This window comes from Spinacia oleracea, chromosome 5, assembly GCF_020520425.1.
Source record: "Spinacia oleracea cultivar Varoflay chromosome 5, BTI_SOV_V1, whole genome shotgun sequence".
Lineage (NCBI taxonomy): Eukaryota > Viridiplantae > Streptophyta > Magnoliopsida > Caryophyllales > Amaranthaceae > Spinacia > Spinacia oleracea.
In genome coordinates this window covers 9,536,449-9,561,919 of record NC_079491.1, presented here as the reverse complement: position 1 = coordinate 9,561,919, position 25,471 = coordinate 9,536,449, and the positions used below count along the sequence as shown (strand labels likewise).

The 25,471-nt window shown below is 35.0% G+C and overlaps 2 protein-coding genes across 3 annotated transcripts; one reads left to right on the top strand and one right to left on the bottom strand.

The window, feature by feature from the left end:
• Nucleotides 1-5,351: 5,351 nt before the first annotated feature.
• On the bottom strand, nucleotides 5,352-13,376 carry LOC110804938 (uncharacterized). The gene is made up of 4 exons (XM_022010537.2): nucleotides 13,153-13,376; nucleotides 12,169-12,309; nucleotides 11,988-12,078; nucleotides 5,352-5,839 (listed from the first exon to the last, which is right to left on the bottom strand). Exons 2-4 carry the CDS (start codon nucleotides 12,271-12,273, stop codon nucleotides 5,709-5,711), a joined length of 327 nt encoding a protein of 108 aa, XP_021866229.1. The 5' UTR covers nucleotides 12,274-12,309; nucleotides 13,153-13,376; the 3' UTR covers nucleotides 5,352-5,708.
• A 2,560-nt stretch (nucleotides 13,377-15,936) lies between these two features.
• On the top strand, nucleotides 15,937-21,213 carry LOC110804918 (pentatricopeptide repeat-containing protein At1g18900-like). Of its 2 annotated transcripts, XM_022010516.2 has the most exons (3): nucleotides 16,106-16,259; nucleotides 16,652-16,754; nucleotides 18,175-21,213. In XM_022010516.2, exon 3 carries the CDS (start codon nucleotides 18,196-18,198, stop codon nucleotides 20,848-20,850), a length of 2,655 nt encoding a protein of 884 aa, XP_021866208.1. In that variant the 5' UTR covers nucleotides 16,106-16,259; nucleotides 16,652-16,754; nucleotides 18,175-18,195; the 3' UTR covers nucleotides 20,851-21,213. The 2 variants fall into 2 exon arrangements, with proteins under 2 accessions (XP_021866207.1, XP_021866208.1); XM_022010515.2 differs by lacking the exon at nucleotides 16,652-16,754 and having other exon boundaries at nucleotides 15,937-16,259.
• Nucleotides 21,214-25,471: the final 4,258 nt, after the last annotated feature.

Below are 25,471 nucleotides of genomic sequence, written 5' to 3'. Positions count from 1 at the left end.
GAATTCAGACAAGATAAGTTCATGAAAAAGAAGGCTTACTCAATTACATAGTACAATTTATAACTAAAATAATTTATTACAAATTAAAATAAGTTCATAAAACATAAGTAAAAATCAGGTAAATATAACACATCTTTAATTGGGGCCTAATAAGGATCCTCGGTCCAAGTATGAATAACGCACCCTAAGTAATTTGGATATAATGGCCAAAATATGATCTAATACGGTCTGCATAACTATTTTTAAGGCTCCGTTTGGTAGGGCGTAAAACGTTTTCATGGGAAACGATTTTCCCCCTTTTAATCATTTTACGTTGTTTGGTTGGGTAAGGGATGGAAAACAATTTTCCATTACTCTCTCAAAGATGGAAAACCCTTTTCAATTTGAAAGGGAGGGAAACCACTTTTCCTTCTTTCCTCCTTACCTCCCTCTCCTTTCTTTCACTCAATCTTCACCATCTTCTCCCATTTTCTTTTAAGTTACCAAACAAAGGAAAACTAGTTTGGAATTGTGTTTTCCGTTGAAAACTGTTTTCCACGTAAAGTCGTTTTACAATGAAAACATTTTACGCCTTACCAAACGGAGCCTAGGCTATTAACAATTCTCTCTAAGTCCAAATAAAGAGAGATTGTAATTATATTTCATTGAATTGCAATTTGCAAATTAATAATCCACCAAAAATATTGAGCTCATCAATATATTCTTCTTGACTTTCATCTCTTGATCTCATTTGACTAATACATTGTTTGAACTAGTTAACAAGAACCGGTCTTTGTGTAGATTACTTATATTCCAAAAAGGATGGAGAATATGTTCATACAATTTCCTATATTCATCCATTATTTCAATTTTATTTGCACTGATGTATAATTGTCTCCAATTAGATCATCTGATACTTACTTAATTATCAGATCATACTTATTCCGTATTACTTAATATACAAGAACTTGTAATTGACAGGGGTCAAAAGTATTACTCTCATAAAATTCCATAATGTTTTCAAATATGGGAGGTACTAATTTGCAAAATTAGGCGGGCGGAAGGAATATTAATTTGGTTGAAATTCTTGGTAATTGTGTTTATGTAATAGTATGGGTGGATTAGCTAGAATTAGTCAAAAGAAGTGGGACCTTCTTAAGTTTCCTCTAACATAGAATCAAAGTCATAAAACTTATAAACAATTAATAGTTTGGTTGCTTTTCTCAATGTTGAATTTGGTAGAATAATTTTGTTCCAATTAGGAAATTAAAGTCTCATTAACAAGGAAACTTTGCAAGTAATGGAAATGGATGGGAAAACCTCAAGCTAATTAAGCTAGGTGTGAAATGTATTTTTGAGTTCACAAGATATGTTCATTACTTCATTAGGTAGGTACCAATGTACCACTATGTTTTCAACCATGCTTTCACACTATATTATCCATTCCATTATGTTATAAACGTTTATATGAAAATGTTATTGATACTGTTATTATTCATAAGCGCGTAAATACCTCAATAACTAAAAAGCAAAACTTTATTCAATTATATAAAGCACCTCCTAGTAATGAGTCACGGGATTAAATATTCGGATTATGTCAGAGTTGTATCAATCAATTTAATAATGCGAAACATATAATAATTCGTTGGCAAGAGCCGATTGACAAGATCAATTCGATTAATGGATACAAATAAAAGAAGGTTCCTTAGGAAGTTAGGAGTCAAAATGTACAAAATGTCAAACATCTTCCAGAAATACCAAAGACTTGAAGAAAACGAGTTTGTTGAAGTTGTTTACCAATAGAGTACTTGAGGTCAGGAAGGCTGCACCACAATTTGACCGCTGACCTAGACCATTTTCCATCTAATAATTAATGTATTTCACATTTATAAATATCCTATAAAATATATTTCTTCTATTTTTGTTTTTAACTTTTTTTTTTTGTGTGTTAGAACATAGAACCGGTTGACCCTTAGGGTTAATCCGGATTCGATGCGAGTTCTGGGTGGATAGGTTTCAGTCTCCTCCCAATTGTTGTTACGGAGGATCGAACATGAGTTCTCCCTACCAAGTTCAGCCCCAATCATCACTGAATCAACAAGCAATTGGTATTTTTGTTTTTAACTTGATTAGTAAACTGACTTGTTTCATTTATCATGTTTTTAAATACTTCGTACATAGTAATACTCCGTATGTTTAAGATTTTAATCATGTCGGAATTTGTTAAAATGAGAAAAGTCAATCAAAATATGTCACGTCAGCGGAAAAAAGATGGTGCTTTTTCTGGGATGTATAAACATGTCATGTGGTATGTTCTGGTTGACTTTTATCATTTCTTATTCTAGTCAATCGCTAACCATCAATATCTTTTAATTACGAGTATAAATGAATAAGTAGAAATTACTTTGAAAAATTAAATTGATACTTATGATTGTGTTTTAATTGATATTTTTGCACTTATTGAGACGAGTATAATAAGATATTTTATTACTATGTTTTCCCTTACGTATGAATCATAACCTAGGTTAAAAAGAGAGTATTTTAATAGTATAAAAGTCAAATTAGATGATAAAGTAAAAAAGAAAAGGAATTATATCTCAAGATTTTTTTTCTTTCAGATATTTCTGAAAACATAACTTAGCAAGTTTACTACTAGTGCCTTGTCTTTGGTTCTTCCTGCCAACTCATTATATATTTAAGGATATGACCTAAATATAGTTTTTGTGCCAACATCATCAACTAATCTTTTTAATGTAGTGGTTGGATTTTGGATATTGTGTGTTTACTTCTACTAGATGGTTGTTCCTTCACATATAAAAACACAAAACAGCACCAAAGGAAAATTGTTTATGAAGTAACAACTTTTTTACAAATTCCCTTTCTAAACAGTTGCAATAGTTTGACTTTACTAATAACCTATCATATTTTGACCATAACTTTCACAGGACCAATTAAGTCGACACCAACAATCTTATTCCGTAGTTATTAGAAATAGAGTTTCAATTTTTATTAACTTCGTTTTCACAAGCTTGACGAAGAAAGTTGTTTACCTAATCCATCGAATAAAAATCCATCGAATAAATAGAGTATTCATCCCGGTGTACCTTAAATCTGTTGTATTATACGAGTAGAGCGGCACAGGACATATCACACATAGGTTATGATCCTTCTCTTTCGTTTATATCTGCAGCAATGCCCTTATGACTCATTTGAACAAGATATAAATCCACTTATCTACGACTTGCCACTAATTTTTATTTTACTTTAAAAAAAAACCCAAAAAAAAACTAGCTTTAGTAAAGTAGAAGTAATAATTTGCTATCTAGGGAGTCGGGATAAGATTTCACCTGGCCTAATTAACTAAAGTTGATTACATATTATGGGAGATTAATTAAATCATTCTTTTGCCATCTTTCGTCTGGATTTGTACATCGACAATTATATGCAAATTGTAAACTCTTTTTATCCAACTAATTAACCCATCTGTTTTATATTTTGGTTTGAAATGAAATGTAAGCAAATAAACAGATAAACAATTAACATATAACTGAATTGTATATGTGTGGGTTCGGGTTCTCTCAATAACTTCAAATCAAGATCATGTTATAAGACTTGTTTTTGTCATGAATTGTCAGCTCCAGTTATATCTCATAAATAGTATTTTGTAACAGTGGCAGAGCCAGGATTTTTGAATCGGGTGTCGACATGTTAGTAAACAGTTATTTAATCCGTATTAATTTATTTTTTCTAATAAATGAGAGGTATAAATTCTTTTTTTACAAAATTGGATGGTCGGCAGCCCATTCTTGAGTCTTGACACCCCTATCTCACCACTGCTTTGTAGTAAGTAGTATGTAGCCTGGCTGGTCGGCCGATACATGCATCAAACATGCCTAGTATAGAAAAAAATAATGTATTGGCCATCACCCATGCAAAAACATAAAGAGTATGTACGAGCAATGTGATGTAGGGTATTATACTGGTACACAATCCAAAATATTAAACCCGGACATGTTCAACACGACCTGATACGATACGTTTTCCAGGGCTATGTGTGAGTTTGGGTTTCTCTCAATAACTTTAAATCAAGATCGTGTTGTGACTCGATCGTGTGAGACTTGTGTCGGTCAGGGATTGTTGGCCCGAGTTATATCTCATGAATAGTACTCTGTAGTACGTAGCCCGGCTGATACATGCATCAAACATGGCTAGTATAGAAAAACAATGTATTGGTCCATCACCCCCATGCAAAAACATAAACAGGGTGTGTACGAGCTAGCAATGTGATGTAGGGCATTATACTAGTACAAAATTGAAAGTTTGAAACTTTATACCTGGAGCAAACTTAATTATAATGATATAATGCTAATTTATAGGGTAATTTAAGCAATAAAAGGTTGGTTGCAACAAACGTGAGTCCATAATTATGCTTCATCATCTTAATTATGGCTTTTGCAACTAAAAGTTCTTGTTGCTTTCATCTCACTTTACAGCCTATTCATCTTTTTTTATGGTTCATATAATAAACAAGGTCAATTAGACCCTACTTAGCCACACAATTATCTACTTTCCCACCCAAATTGATGTTGGCAATTCGCCACTCCCTCGGTCCCTAAAGATTGTTTATTCTCGGTTTTTACTTCGTTAGTGTTGTATTGTGAAGTTTGGTGCATTTGTCATTTAACATATGGGGTAAAAAAGTAAAGTAAGAGGAATTATAAGAACCGATATTTCATAACAAAAGAGAAAAGTGAACAATCTTTTAGGTACGATTTAAAAAGGAAAATTGAACAAAGGAACGGAAGGAGTATACTTCAACTTTAATTTATTTTTCTAATTTTAAGTAGATTTTGATTGAGTCCTATCTTCGTAAGTTCATCCATAGCATATATAATGAAAATATTGATTTTGGATTGCACAATAATCACTACTGAGAAAAATATGCAAATTTTAGATCTGTTTTACAGTATTATGTAACAATGTTGGATTTTAAATTTCATATAATTTCCTTAGTCGAACTTGCTCAACCATTAACACGGAGTTGTAGAGTGTGATTTTATGATGGTCATTATACTCCACACGAAAATGAGTCCCTCATTTCCTGAAAGATTGCCCCAATTTCCTTTTCGGTCTGTCTTCTATTAGTGCAATTTTATACAAAGTACTTCATATGAAGAATCAAGTTTACCCGTATCATACTTTTTCACTCGCAAAAGGAATGTCACGTTTTCCTTCTCGTCTTTTACATTTGTTCCTCCCTCCTCCCTTCCATCCCAGACTCTCCTCGGGTCCACTCCATCTCCGATCTCCCTTCCTTTCTTGTCTTGGTTTTCTACTTTCTAGTTTCTAGTAATGAACCAAACCAGAGAAAATGAGATTTTAAGTATACTCATATTCATTGAAAATAACTTCTCCATAGGAAATGTAGAAGTTTCCATACCAACCACAACCTTGATCTTAATCACAAATTGCATTCTGTATATAACTGCAAATCCTAAATGTCGAGAATAACTCATCCTAATGGAGTCTTAAACCCTGCCATGAGTTATTCACAAACACCAAAACTCCAAGAAAACTACAAGATGAACTCTGGGGGAAAAAACTGTAAACTATGAGCAAAGAAAAAGAAAATTCTATAATAAGAAAACAAAATCGACCCAAAGGAAAAGATGACATGATCGCTAGCAAAACCTTCACGAGAACTGATGACAAATGATGAAGGAATCTGATTAATCTTCTCTCCAATTATGTTTACAACTCTGGTTCAAGCATTTGTAAAATATTGTCATGGGTTCATCAGCCGATCTGGTCTGCATTTGTTCAAATTCTGCTTTGCCATGGCTACATTTTGGACATGTCGCTGCAGATAAAAATACATGATTGATCAGTTCTGGTTTAGCCAGTCAAAAGTTGATATTTTGCATTCATGCTACAATAAGAAAACAGAACGGAGCTAGCCATAAAATTGAATACTGGAGTCAGTCATTTAACTACAAACATACTTCACAGTTTCGTACTCTCTCCGTCTCATTTTACTTGCTTCATTTGACCCAAAAAACTCTCACAAAAAATAGTCAAATCGAGCAAGTAAAACGAGATGGAGGGACTATTCAATACTTTGGACAAGGCAAAGCTATGAATCTATCCGTTCCTCCTGGATAAACTACCAACTTATACTAGTTTGCCAATCATTTTCGTTTCATTTACAAAAGGCGTGGCCATATGAACCCAACTTAAGCAAACAAAATCCTGTTAAACCAAAGGACTGAAGAAAGAAAACAAATTATGGGCATATTTTAACCTATCTTAACAAGCAAATGGTAGCATTATCATTTATCAGCAGTGTAATTGGCATCCTATCATTCAGCAGTTTCATCAAAAACACTACTCCGCACAAAGTTCAATTGAGTGGGATAATTATACTACAGAGGCTTCAATCACAAGTTAGTAGACCGTTTGCGTACCCATATCCAAGCAATTTCCCAATATGAAAAGCAAATAGCATAGCCGTGGGGCACGATTGTTCACTTCAAAGAAAAGAGCAGCAGAAAGTTAGAAACAAGCAGCCTGTGACTCAAAAAAGGAGGGGTGGTGCCTAAAAAGGGGCAAGCTACTCAACTAGTGGGTATGGCACAAGATCATGTTGTCACTCCTAGTATGGAAACTCCTGAAGGGCAGAGTCTTCCTTCAATGCAATCTGATGCTGATGGTTGGCAAATGCCTTCTTCCAACAACTTCTCTGTGTTGGAGGGAGTTGCTGAACTTGAGGAGGGAAACAATGCGGCAGAGGGTGTTTCAGGACATGACAATGAGGAAGCAGTGCATGGTGAGTTAAGCAGGATCCCCCCTCTGGTTTCATGAATCTGTGCACTTGGAATGTGAGAGGGCTCAATGAGCTTCTTAAAGTGGCTGAGGTGAAACAGTTTATAAGAAAGCATAGTATAAAATTAACTGCTCGTATTGAAACACGAGTTAAGAGTTATAAGAGTAAATGTATAGAAAAGAAATTTGATAGAAATTGGTCTTGGGTGAATAATACTGATCTGAACCCTAGAGGTAGAATTTGGCTTGGGTGGAACTAAAATGAACTCAATATTTGTATTCTTGATATTCATGAGCAATATATACATTGTCAAGTCTTAAATAATCAGGGTGTTGCTTGTTTCTTTTTTACTGCCATCTATGGGCTGCATACAATAGAAACCAGGAAACCTCTTTGGCAAAGTGTGCATAGACTTGCAGCAATTAATGGAGACGGTCCTTGGTTGTTATCTGGAGACTTCAACACAATTTTAAGCATGACTGATAGAATTTTGGGAGCTCCTGTTACAGTTCATGAGATCAAAGATTTCTCTGAGTGCATGGATGTTGCTGGGTTGTTTGAGGTGAAATCCGTGGGTCATTTTTACTCTTCGCGTAAAGGGGCAGGGAGCAATAAGACAGCAAGCAGAATAGACAGAGCTTTTGGTAACGCACAGTGGATGAATGATTACGGAGATGTTGTTGCAGACTACTTTCTGACCATTCACCAATTCTTATAAGCTGGTTACCTCCTTCCCAAGGAGGGGGGAGGCCGTTCAAGTTCTTTAATTACCTTTGTGATCACAGCTCTTTAATGATATTGTTACAGAGGTCTGGGTACAGGAAACTCAGGTACCGCAATGGAAGTTCTTTGGCGAAAATTAAAGCGGTTAAAGGGAAAATTGAAGGGCCTATATAGTGAAGAGTTCTCTAGTAATCCATAAAGAATTGAGCAGGCTAGACCGCAGCTTGAGATAATTCTATCCTATCTGCAAAGTGATGTTGGGAACACAAGTTTACTGGAGGCTGACTGAATGTCAGGGTTCCTTGGAGCTAAAAAGTGGATGCGAGTGGAAGAAATTGCTTTGAAGCAAAAATCTAGGGTTCAATAGCTCTCGATTGGTGACTCTAATCACCAATTTTTCTAACGCTTCTGTCAAGGAAAGGCTGCGAATGAATTGAATAACTGTGCTCTATGATAGTCAAGGAAGAAAGCTGGTGGATGAGAAGGAAATCCAACAAGAAATTCTGCAATTCTAAAAAAAAGCTTCTTGGCTTAGCTGCATCAAGGCTGCCAATGGTGAATACTCCTATTATAATAGATGGTACTAGATTAAGTGTAGCTGCAAGGAATTTTCTGAATGCAGAGATCACAAATGATGAAATCGATAATGCTTTGAAAGGTATAGGGGATGGGAAGGCTCCAGGGTTAGATGGATACAATGCAGTGTTCTTTAAGAGAAGTTGGAATATAGTGAAACACGATGTATGTTCTGCAGTCAAGGAGTTCTTCAGAACAGGGGTTATGTTAAAGCAAGTTAATTGTACATCTATCACCCTTGTCCCTAAGGTGACAAATGCTTTGAAAGTGAAAGATTTTAGACCTATAGCTTGCTGCACTTGGATTTATTAAATCATTTCTAAAATCCTTACCTCAAGAATGCAAGTTGTGATAGGTGAAGTTGTTGACCCTAAAGTTTTGATGATGACAAAACAAACTCCTGACAATTGGTTAAGTTATGTTGCATAATAGGTTCCGAGATCCTTAGAGGGATAATGCTAAGTTAAGGAGATCCTGAGTTGGATAAACTAAGCAACGTGGAATATAAGCAAGTAATTGATCCATGTCAGACACTACATTGAAGATATAATCATTAAGCAAGTTTACAAAGGCGAGATCCTTAGGCGAGTTCCTAAGGCGAGATCCTCATATATTATGTGGATCCTCGATGTTCCAGAGAAGGAACAAATTGGGAAGTCTTCGAGTGAAGCTTCTAAAGGTGCAACATGAAGACTACAACATATGAGTTTATGTTTAGGATTTATGTAAGTATTTAATATTGTTTATACGTAATTTGGAACGAAAGGAACCTAAGTATTTTGGTACGTTTTAAATTGAAATATATTAACTGTAATTATAAAAGAGTTGGAAAATCTTTGTTAATAAATAAAATGAATTTAATTAATAAATGTAAACATAGGATTCTGTTTTCATTCTCCTTGTTTCTCAAGCAAAAGATTTTCCATGATCCTTAAAACTCTCCCACGTATTTCTGTTTAAACGTGCATTTAGTGTTTTGATTTGGTCTCCCTGTTTCTCTCCAAGTATGCCCATGTTACTGAGCAGTAACTGTTAGTGGGTAGTTGAGGAGAACATGGGTACCCAACCTTAGGTAAAACTCTCCTATAAAAGGAGAAGAGTTTTGGCTTTTCAAAACACAACTGATTTCTACAAAATCTATCTTAAAGAGCTTAAACGTTTTAAAAAAGTCAGTTGGCAAAATAGAGTGTTCCTTGAGTTCCTTATTACTATAAGCTTTATTACGTACTAGAATCTATCTATCATATTGTATTTTGGGTTTAAGGATTGAGTGATCCTTGAGTGACTTAGAGTTAAGTCAAAGAGAGAAAGAGCGACTAAGAGTTTAGTCAAAGAGAGAAACAGTGACTTAGAGTTAAGTCAAAGAGAAAAGGAGCGACTTAGAGTTAAGTCAGAGAGAGAAATAGTAGCACAGTAATCGAAGGGGATTGCTGTGGGGAACTCGTGTTCGAGAGGAACTCGAGTTAAAGAGTGTATTTGTAATAGAGTTATTGCATTAATACAAAAGAGTAGTGAGGTTCTTCTTGATTAGGGTCAAGAAGGTTCCTCCGTTTTATATCTTTCTTCGCTCATTGTTCTCAGTCTCTTTATTGTTTAAATTCCGCAAGAAACTTACTCAAGTTCCCAAGAAACAATTCACCCCCCTCTTGTCAAGTGTTCCTACTGAACTATCAGAAGTGGTGAGCCTTGAGTGAGAAAGCAGGTTTTATCCCAGAGAGACATCTTTCTGATAATAACTTATTAGCAACAGAGTTAACTAAGGGGTACAATAGATCTCACATTTCTCCTGGATGCATGATGAAGGTTGACTTGAAAAAGGCGTATGACTCCTTAGAGTGGCCATTCTTACAGGGGGTTATGATTCAATTGGGTTTTCCAGGTAAAATTTGTTGACTGGGTGTTTGCATGTATTACTTCAGTTTCTTTCAGTATTCTCATCAATGGTAGGCCAAGCCCTCCTTTTGAAGCTAGGAAAGGTTTGAGACAAGGGGACCCTATGTCTCCCTTCCTGTTTGCATTAGGAAAGGAGTACGTGTTTGAGACAACTTGTGAAGTATCCAAATTTTAATTTTCACCCAAAATGTGAGAAATTAGCAATAACTCATCTTATGTTTGCGGATGATTTATTGCTTTTCTCTCGTGGGGATGAGATTTCAGTGGACTTGATGTTTAAAGCTTTCATGCTCTTCTTTTCTGCTTCTGGTCTAGAAGCAAACCTTGATAAAAGCAATGTGTATTTTGGTGGGATCAGTTATCATGCTAGTCAAAGAATGCTTGAAATTCTTCAAATGCCTACTGGAGATTTCCCGTTTCGGTACTTAGGGGTTCCTCTTTCCACTAAGAAGTTGGGCTATAATCCGTATAAACCCTTGGTAGACAGAGTGCTTGCAAGAATCAGGTCTTGGGATGCTAGGCATCTAACCTACGCTGGTCGGTTACAACTAGTGAAAGTTATTCTGTTTAGCTTGCAACCTTCTGGTGCCAACTCTTTGTTCTCCCAAAAAAAGGTGATAAAAGAAGTGGAAAGAAAATGTAGGATATGCCTTTGGACAGGCTCTGCAAACGTATCAAAAAAGGCTATAGTAGCTTGAAATTCAGTGTGTATGCCAAAGTCTACAGGTGGGATGAATGTCATGGATATGATCGCTTGGAATAGAGCTGCTGTCTCAAAGTTGTTGTGGGCAATTACTAATAAGAAAGACAAACTATGGGTCAGGGTCAGGTGGGTAACAGTTACTATTTGAAGAACAGGGAAGCTGGGACATGGGTTAACCTTAAGCCTATGTCATGGATATTGAGGAAAAATTTTTGAATGCTCAAACTCTCAAAGTATGTGGAGGATGTTGGAGGGTGGGGTAATGTCCAATCTAATGGAAATCACTCTATCAAGTTGACGTATCAACACTTAAGAGGTGATTTCCCTAAAGTGGCATGGATTGGAGGAGGATTGTGTGTGATAAATTAGCAACTCCAAAAGGCATTTTCATTTTGTGGCTGACTATCTTGGATAGGCTTCCTACTGCTGTTAGGCTTGCGCGATGGAAGGTGGTAGATACTGATTCTTGCAGGTTATGTGGGAGATGTGCAGAAGATGTTGATCACATGTTCTTCCTATGTCCTTACTCTAGGCCAATATGGTATTATGGCATTATGGCATGAGCTTTTTCAGGTGTCGTTTAGCAGACAACCAGAGAGCTTTACTGTAGAGCTTTATGCTGTTTGCTGAAGCTGTGTACGCTATTTGGATCCAGATGATGTGGTCTTCAAAGGGGTTTGTAATCCCCCTTGCAGGTTTATAGAGAAATTCTTTTCAAAATGGCTTGTAGAGTTCCTGATAGTATGTGTATGCTTTTGATTAGAAACTGAGCACGTATTGTTTCCTTGGTCTAACCCTTCCTAGAAGGTGGAGACTCTTGGGATGCTGCTTGTTGTGGTTTCTTTGGTGTTCTAGGCTTTTGTGGCTTTGAGGTGCAGCTTTGTTGTAATTGGGCTGTTGCCTTGTACTTTTTGTGTTCCTTCTTGGTAATAAAATATTTAATTGCCAATAAAAAGCAAATAGTATAACCGTCTCAGTGTTCTATAAGACCACCTCTCATTTACAGGTAACGCATCAAAAATTAACACTTCTAAACAATGAATTTCTTAGACTAGTACTGCTATTCGAGTTTCTCAACAGCTGAAAATAGAGTAACATAACGTATTACCATATGCCTAAAAATCTACTACGGAATAAATCTAATACAGAAAGTTCTAATCTCATCAAATTTTGTTAATCACACTATGTTGCGGAAATTATAAGTACTCCGTATGTTCTTTGTACAATAAGCTGTTAAGCAGAGGAAACACACTACGTACCACTCAAGAAAATAGAAAAGGATTCACATACCATCAGTAGTAGCCCCAACATGCTGCTTTTCTCCCACAACAACTGGCGTTGCCTCTTTATGGGCGAGAATTACCCCTCTCTTTATTTTCACCTGATACCAATTGGGAGTTGACGTTCATTCTTCTAAAATATATTTAAGGGACTAAAAACTTATTGGAACAGCTGATACATATAGATATACCTTTTTTTCTATCGGACATATGTAACGGCATGACCGACAAAAGAATCTAGCAGGCATACGCATTTCATATTGAAGCAAATTTGCACAACTGGGGCAAAATTCCATTCTTGAGAAACTATTTAGAAGATAAGACGGACACACCTGCAAAACCAAAAAGAAAAAAGTACACAATTTATTCAACACTCCACCAAATTAATGACATGTACAACAACTAACAACGATTGCGGATGGCCTTATCAGTCCACAACACTATGAACTACAACTTCTTCATAAGTTGTTATCAAACTCTTTTGAGCATTTCATCGAACATAAGCAATAAAACAGTGAAATTTCAATCAACATTCAACAATAAATGAACATAAGCTACAGATTAGCATATTTGAAGCACAACAGCTTTAAAAATGAGGGTTGATCAAATTCGACAATTGAACAATAATTCACAAGGATCGTTTTGCACAAATTGAAATAACAAAATCATGAATTATGAACAAAGTACAAGAAAAAACTTGCAGAAGTGAACAATGTTAGTTGGGATTTGTAGTTTTTTTCCAACTAAAACAGGAGCACCACAAATCACAATAACTAAACTAACCAACTAAAACATGGTAATATCATATGGGAATTGGGAGCAGCACGCCAGCACCACAAGTCTACAGACTACAATAAGTAAACTAACATGTAATTGCAATGAAAGACTTGACTGAAATTGCAGACTAACTCACTCACTAACTCACAGTCACACACTAACTCACTTACTCACAAATTGATCAGGAATGAATCGCATCAAATCAAGTTAAGTAACAACATTTAGTTCGATGAAATTGATTTGGGCGGGACATTTATAAATTAAAATTTCGATAATACATAAATCAAATTGAAATTTCGAAAATAAAATCAATTAATCAAATGAATGTTGCGAAAAAATTAACAGAATATCTGAATTGCTCAAATAGAAGAGGTGAAGAACAAGAAGCAAAAATTTACCTTGTATTAGTCGAAAATTTGGTTGAACTCGTTCCTACAAAAAAGGAGAACTTTGATTCATTTAAAGAAGAGAGGGGATTCCTTGATTCGAGCTTCAATTTGATCTTTGCGTACGACTATGGTCAGCTTCAATTCGAGCAAAGAAGAGGGGAGAAGCGGAGAAGACGATTATAGGATTTATAGGGCATAGTAACAGTGACACGCTTCGCTCAAATTTGGGCTTCATTTAAAAGGTTAAAAGCTGAATCGTATAAAATCGTTGGTAGGATCGCGATTCTATACGATAGCGAACGATCTCATCTCACTAACGATCCTACGGTCAGGACTACGATTCTAATTTCTAAGGCTCTGTTCTTTTTGGCTTAGTTTCAGTTTCAGGACTTATTTGACAGTTCAATTCAGTTCAGTTCAATTCAATTTAACTTAATAAAAATAATTCAATTTTATTATTATTATTATTATTATACTTATAGTATATTACTTATAATTTATATTTATATTATTATATTACTTATTATTTATATTTATATTTATATTATTATTATTATTATTATTATTATTTATAACTAATTATTTATATTAATTAATATAATGTATTATTTATAATTTATGCTTATTTTTATTAATTAATTACGGCTTATTCAGTTATTTGTTATTAATTATTTAGTTTTTTTTAAGGTTATTAATTATTTAGTTATTAGTTATTAATTATGAATTATGAATTATTATTATTATTATTAATATTTGTCATTTATTATAATTATTTAGTAACCAATTACATATTATTATTTATTACTTTCCACCCCAAACACCAAATAGGAAGATCATTTAGGAATGGAGAGAGTATTATTCATTATTCATGTTAAGTTAAGTTAAGTTCGATTCAGTTCAGTTCAGTTCAGGAGCATTTAATTCAGTTCAATTCAGTTCAATTCAGCTCTAAAAAACATGGCCTAAATAAATAGACTTTTTCGGATTAGTTTATATTTTATCTGAAATCCGGTTACTATTTCGATCTTTCACCAATAAACACTAAACTTATAAAGTTGGATATCCATGAATTTGTTAGCTATGGGCCTTATAGAGTTATAGCCCATTCAATAATAACGCGTAATGACAAAGCCACGGACTGAGATTTTTAGTTGGACAAGTGGTTAGTAGTTATCTTGAACAACAAGATATAAATCCCATAACACGTGAGTTGTGACACTGCCTCTCAATTACCAACAAAACAAGACCAGAAGTTAACAACCACTACCAGTTAGCCACGTATTATATGAAAGGCTCAGGGAGTCAGGGCTAGGAACAACGAAACTTTAAGTTGGTGGAAAACTCACCTTATGATATAAAAACTAGTGTGTGACCCGGTCGATGCCCCGATCGCTACATTAAATAGTTAAAATTTTATATTTTTCTTGAGCTCAATATTTGACGAAATGCATGTATACCTTAAAGTGAAAAACATCAATCAAGTTTGTCAACTACACAGACACACTATGTCATTTATCATGTCAAGTAACTTTTTAATTAGATCATCTTTCAATTGTATAATTTGTTTTCTAATGGAACTAATTACTTCAAATTAATAACACCAAATTAGATATAAGCAGCCATGCAAGGTATTTCTATAGTTGATGCTTATGAGATTCATGACATCATTTTTCTTCATAGTTGTCCTAATTATTATTTTTTATTTTTTTTTCAAATTATTTCATAGAAAATAAAAAATCAAATAAAAATTTAGTTGGTTTAGACTTCATGTTAACATTTATTTATAAATTAATGTGAAGAAATAAACCATAATTGGTGGTTGGTTAAGATGGTAATGAGAATTATCATCCAGACATGAGGTTTAGAGTTCGAACCTCATTGTATTGATTTTTGGTTATCCATGACATGACATACCACTTGGTGAATGAATGATGTAGCGCAAAGGGAAGAGTGCTACGTGACACATAGACGTTTTCCAAAACGCCTTTTAATATATTAGTATAGATTAGTGTTTGGCCCGTGCGTTGCTCCCGGTTTTACTTTTAGTGGAGTTTACTTATCGTAAAAATGTACCTATTTTAAAAGATTGTATTTTATATTTATATGTGAAAATATATCATACATTGTACCTAGTTAAGATGGTATGAAGTGATACTTTAATTCACGAGGTTTGATGTTATCTAAATGATAACCCAAATGAAGTATTACAGGCTAGTGTTACTGCTTACTCGTATCCAATTTATTCGATAATAACTCACTTGTGACTTGGAGGTCAAAAGGTCGAGCCTTATAAGCTATTTTGTGTTTGATAGTGGCTCAAACGTTGACTTGTACAGTTGGGGTTAACTAATCAAAGAGACGGAGTATGTGTTGTTTCAATAGAGTTTTTATTTTTACATACTACGGAGTAAAAGGTACGGAATAAATACAAATAATACGTCATGACTTGATTATCGATCATAAGTTCATAACGTATGACGTACAGAGCCTGGATTCAAAAATCAAACGAGACCTCTTTGTTTTGAAGCAAAGATCGATGTTACTTTCGTACCATATACTTGATTCACATATTTCGATACAACTCAAACCTTAATGAGAGATTTTCAACACTATATATGGAAGAGCTACATAGTGTATAAAGATCTAAAAATAAAAATTGTTTTTCAATCTTCTATATTTAGATCCTCATAATAATTTCCACTTTTTTTTTCTTCTAACTTTCGGTATATCCAAACTTATTTGCATTAGTCGTCTCTCTCGAAATACTTATTTTAACTTATGCCAAAAGTGGAGAACTTCTTGCCTTTTGGGAATCAATCTAAATCTTTTTAACTACTCCGTATTTCAACTTTTTTTTTTTTACTTTTGAAAACGGGGGTAAATTTTGCAAACCAGGTAAAAAGGTAAAAAAAAATAAGAAAAAATTAGGGCAAACAAAATTAATAAAAAGCTGAAACAAAGCAGGGTGTTTCCTTAGACTTTACAGCCTCCCCCAGCTTGCTTGGAGAAAACTCTAGAGTTGACTGCAAGCGGGCGAAGAAGAAGAGCCGCTCACCTTTCATCATTCTTTCTCTAATTTTCCTGGTGAAATCTTCATAACCCACATGCGAATTCAGGTAATTTTTTGAAAAAAAATTCTTACTCTTTTTTTCATTAACTTTAATTGTTCTGTTTCTTTTTGTTTCCATTCTAATTCTGGTCTACATTTTGTGAATCTTTAATGTAAAGATTGATTCTGTTTATTAAATTAAGAACTTGGTGAAATGGGTATTCTTGATTCTTGCATTTCGTGTGCTTAATTGATAGATTTCATAGGTTTAATTTGGAAATGTTGGCAATTTAATTAGAATTGTAATTAAATGATTGAATGATTTTGCGGGTTTTTACGTGAATTGGGTGAATATGTTTAAAAGTTCCAGAATTGTTCACATTTTTGGTGTGAAATTGAGGTCAATTGTAAAAGAAGAGTGTTAATTTACTAATGATGCCCTGTGTTTTTGCAACTCAGGGTCCAATTTAAATAATTTTGTTTCTTGGGGGTACCTTTGGTGACAATGGAAGATGATCGTTGGTGGTGGAAGTCGATTTTCGAGAGCTTCTATCAACACAGTGTTCGGGATCTCTTCCATTTTCCCTGTTCTTTCCCCCTTTTTTTCAATTTGTTTTTGTTCATAATTTAGGTTGTTTAATTTTTGTCTAACTACTGATGAATTTCTGGTGGTATCATTAAAAAAAGTGAGTTGTGACTTGTGAACAAGACCTGTTGTCCTGAATGCAATGTTATCGTTTGGTCTTATTCACAATATTCGGAATCTCATACTTATACTTAGACCTGATCTCTCCCCTATACCTATTCCGAACAACATACATCACCATATATAGTAGCTATTTCTGTGGATTGAGTTGTGCCTTGGACAGAGAGTTCTGATTCTTCATTAATCAGTATCTTGTACTTAGTTTACTCTGTAATACTTTATTTTAAAACCTTTGAGTTATAACATGGTTATAATAACTCTGCAGTTAAAATGTTGAAGCTAAGTTCTTTATTAGAGAAAATGAACATAAACCAGTTGAAATTAGGGTGTGTTTGCCGTGCTTGTGTGTTTGTGTGTCTCCTTGACAGTGGAAGTAGGTACTGGGATATCTACGAACAACATGTGAGAAGCAATAGAAAATGAAGTTGCCATATGTTCTTAATTTCATATTAATTTGATTAGCACAGATAAACATAATCTGCTTTTATATGAAATGAGCCTTTTTACTCATCTTCTTGGATTCTTTGGTGGGGATAAATTATTTGTAGTACTGACCAGCACTATTCCAATAAAACCGTGTCTCCTTTGACTAGAAAGTTTGATGTGTGATGTTGTTGAAACTGTGAAATGTCTATGATTAGACTGGATACCCGTCATTTGAGCTATACATGTTGTAATATGGCTGTAGCAGCCAGATACTTTTATGTTATGGAGAAAATCTAAATTTGGCTCTTTACCTAGATTTCATGACCTCTTCTCGAGACAATTGATGCTATGCATGTGTCTTGCATTTTGCAATGGGTTCATAACCCTTGAATTGCAAATGAATCTTAATTTGAACTTCTTTTGAGAGTGGTGTGTCTTGCGAGTGATTGGCAGCAAATCTATAGGGTGTCATCCAGTTAACATTGCATTGCCTTGCATCTAGTCGCAAATGTCTTTCAGAAGCTGTTATGAAATGACTATCTCTTGGTTTTTGTACAGCATGCAGCTATGTATAAGCCGACCTAATTGTGTGTTATTGTTGGACCCTACTGTGTGTTATAGTTGTGACATGGGCTGTGCCTGTTTCTGCTTGGATTACATAATTGCTGGACCCTACTGTGTGTTAGTTGTTGTGGCAATGTTATGTCATTACAAAGTAGTAAACTTGTCACATTGGTTTACATATATTGGTTCTACTGCAAGCCAGTATGGGATTCTAAAGGGCTTGAGTTTATTGCATTTGCAATATATGATGTTTGCTGACGAAACACGTGAAACCTTGTTGTTGCAGGTTTGACTACATTTTGATGCTATGCTTCGAGCCAAGCAGATCACTAACTTTTCCAATTGTGCTAGATCCATATTGTATAGTGGGTCAAGATGTAGTACAGATGGGAGCTCATGTTCATGCCCTGATGATGATAAATGTGGTTCAAGGAGACAGACTACATTGCTTCGGCCAAAACCATCAGCCGTAGTGTCTTTACCTACTGCAAGGGTTGAATCTATAGTCTCAAAGGATGCTGGGAAAACTTCTCAAAACCCAGAAAAGGTCAACTGCTCAACTTCTCGCCCACAAGTTGTCTCTCTTTCAAGTGCTTTAGGGAAACAAGACTGTGCAAGTTATTCCACCAGTGTTAATTCTGATCAGAATGACGTGACACAGTCGTCAGCTCACATAACAGACCAGTTGGTTAAAGTAGGTATTGCTGCAGTGGGTTTTATATCGGATGTAGTAAATTATAAGATTCCTCTGACAGATGGAAGTGAAACGGCTTCTTCTGCTCAAACGTACATGGTTGGTCATAGTAGACCCAGATCAACTGTCAAACCATCAACTGTACAATCTGTAAAGAGAGACGATTTTTATGTACATGAGAAACCTTCTTCAAGAGAGGAGACTACTTCTAGTCCCTCAGTGAGTTATCAGGGTCCCAAAGGTAAAACCGATAATCATGGGCCCGCAGAAACTTTGAGCCATGAGACTAGTAGAAAGGTAGGAGGTTCAGTAGGAACTCAGGGTATAAAATCAGATAAGAATAGCTATATAGCAACCCAGGGTATAGCATCAGAAAAGAAAAGTTACATAGGAACTCAGAGTGTTTCATCTGAAAAGAAGAATTTTTGTTCTCAGAAACCCAAAGCATATACGAATAGCCCTAATATACAGGCTTCAAAACCTAAGTTTACTGGCAGAAATCCTCATTATGTCAATAATTATGCAAGGGATTTTAAATCTCAGGCGGGAACAGCTCCTTTTGGTAGACAGTATGTGAGCACTGGACAAGTTAATACTGTTTTAGAAATATTGAAAAGGCTGAAATGGGGTCCTACAGCAGAAGTTGCACTTGAGAATCTCAATTTCTCGATGGATGCTTATCAAGCAAATCAAGTTCTGAAGCAGATTCCAGACTACGTTGCTGCACTTGGCTTCTTCTACTGGTTGAAACGGGGAGTAGGTTTTAAGCATGATGGACATACATATACAACTATGGTGGGCATCTTAGGTCGGGCCAAACAGTTTGATGCAATTAATGTCTTGCTTGATCAGATGGTCAGAGATGGATGTGAACCGAACGTAGTGACTTACAACCGTCTGATTCATAGCTATGGACGTGCGAACTATCTCAATGACGCAGTTGGTGTTTTCCACCAAATGCAGAAAGCTGGCTGTGAACCTGACCGAGTCACCTATTGCACACTTATCGATATTCATGCGAAATCAGGTTATCTCGATGTTGCCTTGCACATGTATCAGAGGATGCAGGAGGCAGGCCTTTCTCCCGACACATTTACTTACAGTGTTATGATCAACTGCTTAGGAAAAGCTGGTCATTTGTCTGCTGCTCACAAGCTGTTCTGTGAGATGGTTGATTCAGGTTGTATCCCAAATCTTGTTACGTACAACATCATGATTGCCTTGCAAGCCAAGGCAAGAAACTACCCTGTTGCCCTGCAGATTTACCGTGACATGAAAAACGCAGGGTACGAGCCCGACAAAGTCACATACAGTATAGTGATGGAAGTGCTAGGACATTGTGGATATCTCGAGGAGGCAGAAGCAATATTTTTTGAGATGAAGAGTAAGAAGTGGGTTCCTGACGAGCCTGTTTACGGACTTCTTGTGGACTTATGGGGTAAAGCTGGGAATGCTGAAAAGGCCCTGCAATGGTATCAAGCAATGCTGCAAGCAGGCTTGTATCCTAATGTGCCAACCTGTAACTCTCTACTTAGTGCTTTTCTTCGAGTTCACAGACTCTCAGATGCTTATAATGTGCTCTTAGGCATGGTGAACATGGGACTTAGTCCTTCACTGCAAACTTACACTTTGCTCCTCAGTTGCTGCACGGAAGCTAAAACATCCTTCAATATGGGCTTTTGTGGGCAACTTATGTCCATAACGGGCCATCCAGCCCATGTTTTTCTGCTGAATATGCCAGCATCAGGGCCTGATGGACAGAATGTTCGGGACCACGTAGGAAGGTTCCTGGATGTGATGCACAGTGAAGACAGGGAAAGCAAACGGGGGCTGATTGATGCCGTGGTGGATTTTCTTCACAAGTCAGGCTTGAAGGAGGAGGCTGGTTCTGTGTGGGAGGTAGCAGCTATGAAGAATGTGTACCCTGATGCCGTGAGGGAGAAAAGCTCTTGCTATTGGCTAATCAACTTGCACGTCATGTCAGATGGAACGGCAGTGACTGCCCTTTCTAGGACACTTGCTTGGTTCCGCCGCCAGCTTCTGATGTCAGGGGTGGGTCCCACCAGAATCGACATTGTGACTGGGTGGGGTCGACGGAGCAAGGTGACAGGAGCATCATTGGTAAGGCAGTCTGTTCAGGAGCTGCTTGATATGTTTAGCTTTCCATTCTTTACTGAAAATGGAAATTCTGGGTGCTTTGTGGGATGCGGTGAGCCCCTCAACAGATGGTTGCAGCAGTCATGTGTTGAGCGGATGCACTTGCTCTAGGCTCTAGCAACCGTTCTACATTGTAGGTTAGTTGCATTTTTGTGGCGGCTAGAGCAACTAGCAGTATTGCCGAGTAAAATAAATTGGTGTGTTCAGCTATGGCTTGTATGTACTGTAGTAATTTAGCCTTAGGTGCCTAGTTTTTTCGTCCTTAAGTTACTCTGTTAGCTGCAAATTTTGCTAGGCATTTTGAAGTGTGGTTCTATCAGTAGTTATTCGGGTTTTAATAGCTTGTCATGGCTGAGTGCTGAGTCGGGTGTATGCAGGCGGGCATTATTTAATTTAATTCAGGTTTTGTAAAGCTATGCAGATTTTATCATTGTACTATGGAAGATTTCAGGAAGGAATGTGTTATTCTACTAATCACTCAGAAAAATTTCAGGAGTCTGTAAGGAAAAACTGTTCATTAGAGTTTCAGGTTACTGCACTGATATGAAGTTGTTTAAACAAGTATAGAGGTTACTTTATAAGTTATGACCCCAATTAGAGAACAGAGAACTATGGTTTGCTAGGAATTATTTGGGAGTTATCAATTGTTATATTCTACCTTCTGTTTTTTGAAAAAAGTTGGTGAAGTACTAACGTGACACAAAATGTTACTCAACAGTTATCAATTGTTTTATCTTACTCACGTAGGAGTTATTAATTGTTATTTACGTTAGTGATTCAGACTCACCTTAGGGAAACGTATGGCTGAAAATAATACACTACGTAAGTGTATACTTTTACTTTTCTACCAAAGAAAACACGTAACGGACATAAAAAGCCTTAAAATAAGTGAAAAATTGAGGAAAGTGTGGATAGATCATACAATACACCCCCTCATATAGTGAGTTTGATTCCTCATTCCGTTCCCTTATTTCTTTTACGCAATCTTAATTTATATGAACTTACAACAAAAGTATTACTTCGACCTCGATTTACGCAATCTTAATTTATTTTATACGGAACAAAACTAAGCGGACTAGCTGAATCATCTTTTTGGATGTCATACAATGTTCGACCTCGAGATAGAAATAATAATGAGAGAAGAGAGTACAAAGAAATGCACATACACCCTAGCCCCACACTACGCAACCCCATCAAATTAAAACTTGGTGAATCTCAATTGGATAAACTAACTCTCGAGTCAACGTCAAAAAAGTGATTGTCCTTTTTATCCTTTAGTTAAATCAGAAAAATAATTACAATTAAGTACAAAATCATTCTATACTATACCATAAGAATCAACTTAGAAGATATTTACCATGCTCACCATATTTTAAAAACTAAGAAAAAAATATCAATAAAAAAGACAAATATAAATTAACACTTCATTATGATGCATTCATTTTTAAATTACAAGCTCAATAACTAATATACTAAAAAATACATCAGGAACGACACGTGTCATCTTTTGATGTGTTTTTTATTTTTTAACTTTTTTTAAGTATGTCAGTTCAAGAAAATTTTAGAATCTTTATATTTCCTATTTTTTTTCCTTCTAATGTATATATAGACTATATATATATGACAAAAATTATTTTGATTCCATATATTATTGCGATAATCTAAATTATATACTCCCTTTATTCTTAAATATTAGTCGATTTTTGACTATTTCACCTGTTTCAACTCAATATTTAAGCTTAAATATTTCCAAATGCGTATGTTAAAAAGTTATAAAATTTGATTTGTGAAACTACACAGTGAGACAATTAAAATAAGATCTCACATGAATATATTTGGAAATAACTATTGGAAATAAATTAAAAAATTTCTATTCAATTGTGAATAGTGTCAATATTATAAAGAAGACTAATATTTGAGAAAGGAGGGAATACTAATACTTCATCCGTTTCGAAATAGATGCATTATTTCTTTTTTCACGTATCCTAACATGCTTCTTTGAACATTAATATCTCTAATTGTGTGTAAGTAAAAATTATAAAAAATTGATATTTGGAATCTTCACATTGATACGAATTTAACAAGATCTCACTTGAGTATGTTTGTTTTTACATAATGTACGTGAAAGAATAATTGTCAAAGTTAGTTCATAAATAGTGTCCAAAAGAGAAACGATGCATCTATTGCGGAACGGATGAAATATTAATTTGAAGAATATATATGCTTATATTAATTTCTACGAAAATTTGTCAAAGGACCTTTTAAAACCAAAAAATTGTGACAAATGAACTTTTAAAAAAAAGCTGTGACATAGGACCCAATTCATATTTTTTGTTGTGAATAAGGACCAACCACTATTTTCCATTGGTCAGCGTATATTCCCCGACGTTGACCGGCACGTGGCGTGCACGTGTTCACTATCATGCCTCATATCTCCTCCTTTAATTCTTCCTTTTGTCATTTTTCGCAGCAGATTGGGGGTCTAGGGTTTGACATTGATGGAAAAGCACACGGTTGTGGAAGATTATCTCAGAAACGAATTGTTAAGTGTTGTACCAAGCGTCGGCGAGCTTCTCCGGCATGATACGGTTAATCTCTGTCGCTTTTTAGCCGAACCCGCCGGGACTTAGCTTATTGCAGTTTTTGTAAATGTCGGAGTTGAACTTTGGTGGAAGATCGTACACGAAGATTCTCCCGAATTCGCATTCTTCTAAATTAGGGCTTGGATTAGGGGAAATCGAATTGGAGTAGGGTTTTACAATGGCGATAGAGAAAGGATCGGAAGCGGCGTTAATAGACTCTGGACGACGACCGAAAAATGACGAAAGGAGGAATTGAAGGAGGAGAACGAACAATATATAGGAGGCATGATAGTGAACACGTGCACGCCACGTGCCGGTCAACGCCGAATAATTGACGTTGACCACCGGAAAATAACTTTTGTTCCTTATTCACAAAAAAAATGAATTGGGCCCTATGTCACAACTTTTTTTTAAAAGGTCCTTTGTCACAATTTTTTGGTTTTAAAAGGTCATTTCTGACAAATTTTCCTAATTTCTAATATACAATATAGAGTATGATATTCACAATTTCTAAAATTTATCGTAATACTCTTATCCTACTTAACGACTTTAAAAAATATATAAAGCAGTAAAAAATTATTTACTTAATTATATATACCCAAACAATAATTTTTTTCCTTTCATTTTATTACATTGTATGTAAAATAAGTGTTAAAAAATGGGTTTGATTGAATTACCAAAAACCCGAAATTCAATTAAATACCCAATCTAAAAATAGGTTATTCTAGCGGATATGGTTATCAGATTAAATAAGTGGGTTTAAATAAAAATTACCTAAAAACCCGAAATTTGATTAAATACCCGGTCAAGAAAATAGGTTGTTCTAAGTTTCTAACTAATATGGTTTTCGGAGTTGTTACAGATATCATTCTTGCTTTACATAAAATTTGGATAGCGGGTACGTTACAAATATAATTCAATTCTAAAAGCAACGAGTATCCGATAACAATATGATGAATTATTCTTCTTTTTTACCAACTTATATTTTGCCCGAAATCCTAAACTCTTAAATACTCTGTATGTACTAATCAATTTATAATTTGAATAAGTAATAATTTTCTCTTATTTTCCAACAACCTATAATAAAACTTAAATATATATTTTTGTAATAAATTAGTTTGCAACAATATATATAAAAAAGTATTTCGTATGGAGTATTATCCGTGCGTTGCACGGGACCTGACCTAGTATAGCTCATAAAAGTAAGTCGATTGCCGATACTTCCCAACTCACACCGGAAACAAACCCGAAGCCAATCTTACAAAAAATAAACCCTCAAAAAACCATACCATAATTCTTGAACAAAAATAAATACGAAGTACTAATAAGTTGAAACATAATGTTTTCCTTGCCACATGCCATCTTGATTTTCTATGTTTATTTTTCTTTTAAAAAAAATTGTTTTACCCTTGAAAATTTGTAATCCATTTTTTAAAAAAAATAAAAATTTCCCCGACTCCAATTTAATCAAATTTATTTTACATTTATAACATCTTAAATTATTAATTCACCAATGATAAAATAATTTGATTAGTTAATTGCCCCTTTAACTTCTATATCAATGGCAACATTAGGTAGATTTGATAAAATATAACTAGTAGTAATAATTAACATAAGAAATAATAATTGAAAAATTAACTATACAAACAAGCTAGTAAATTAATTACAAACATACAACAGCATATACAAACAAATCGATACTTCATTGAAATTCAAGTGAGCTTTACAAGAAGAGAAGAGCGACGGGTCAAAAGTTGTAGAAGCACACATCATGCACTCATACTCGAACTTTATACCCTTGAAATTTGAAGGTAGAGGAAGATGATTCGAAACAAAATCACGAGGTAGATAAGTAGTTCGGCTAAAGACATGGAACAAGAGACGTCCAATTGAATATTTAAAATTTTGGATAATATCCTTTTGATTCTTGACCAAGTGAATCTGAAAAACTCAGAAAAGACAAGATTTGAGATTACAATTACCATTCATATCTCAAACTCAAAACACGAGATTAAATTCAGATAATATAAAGTACTTCAATGCATGATATTTTGCCAAGTTACCTTCTTAGATCATTATACTTTATTCAACCATGCCTCATACAAATGAAAATCAAAATCTAAAAAATGGAAAGAAAAACCAACATAGAC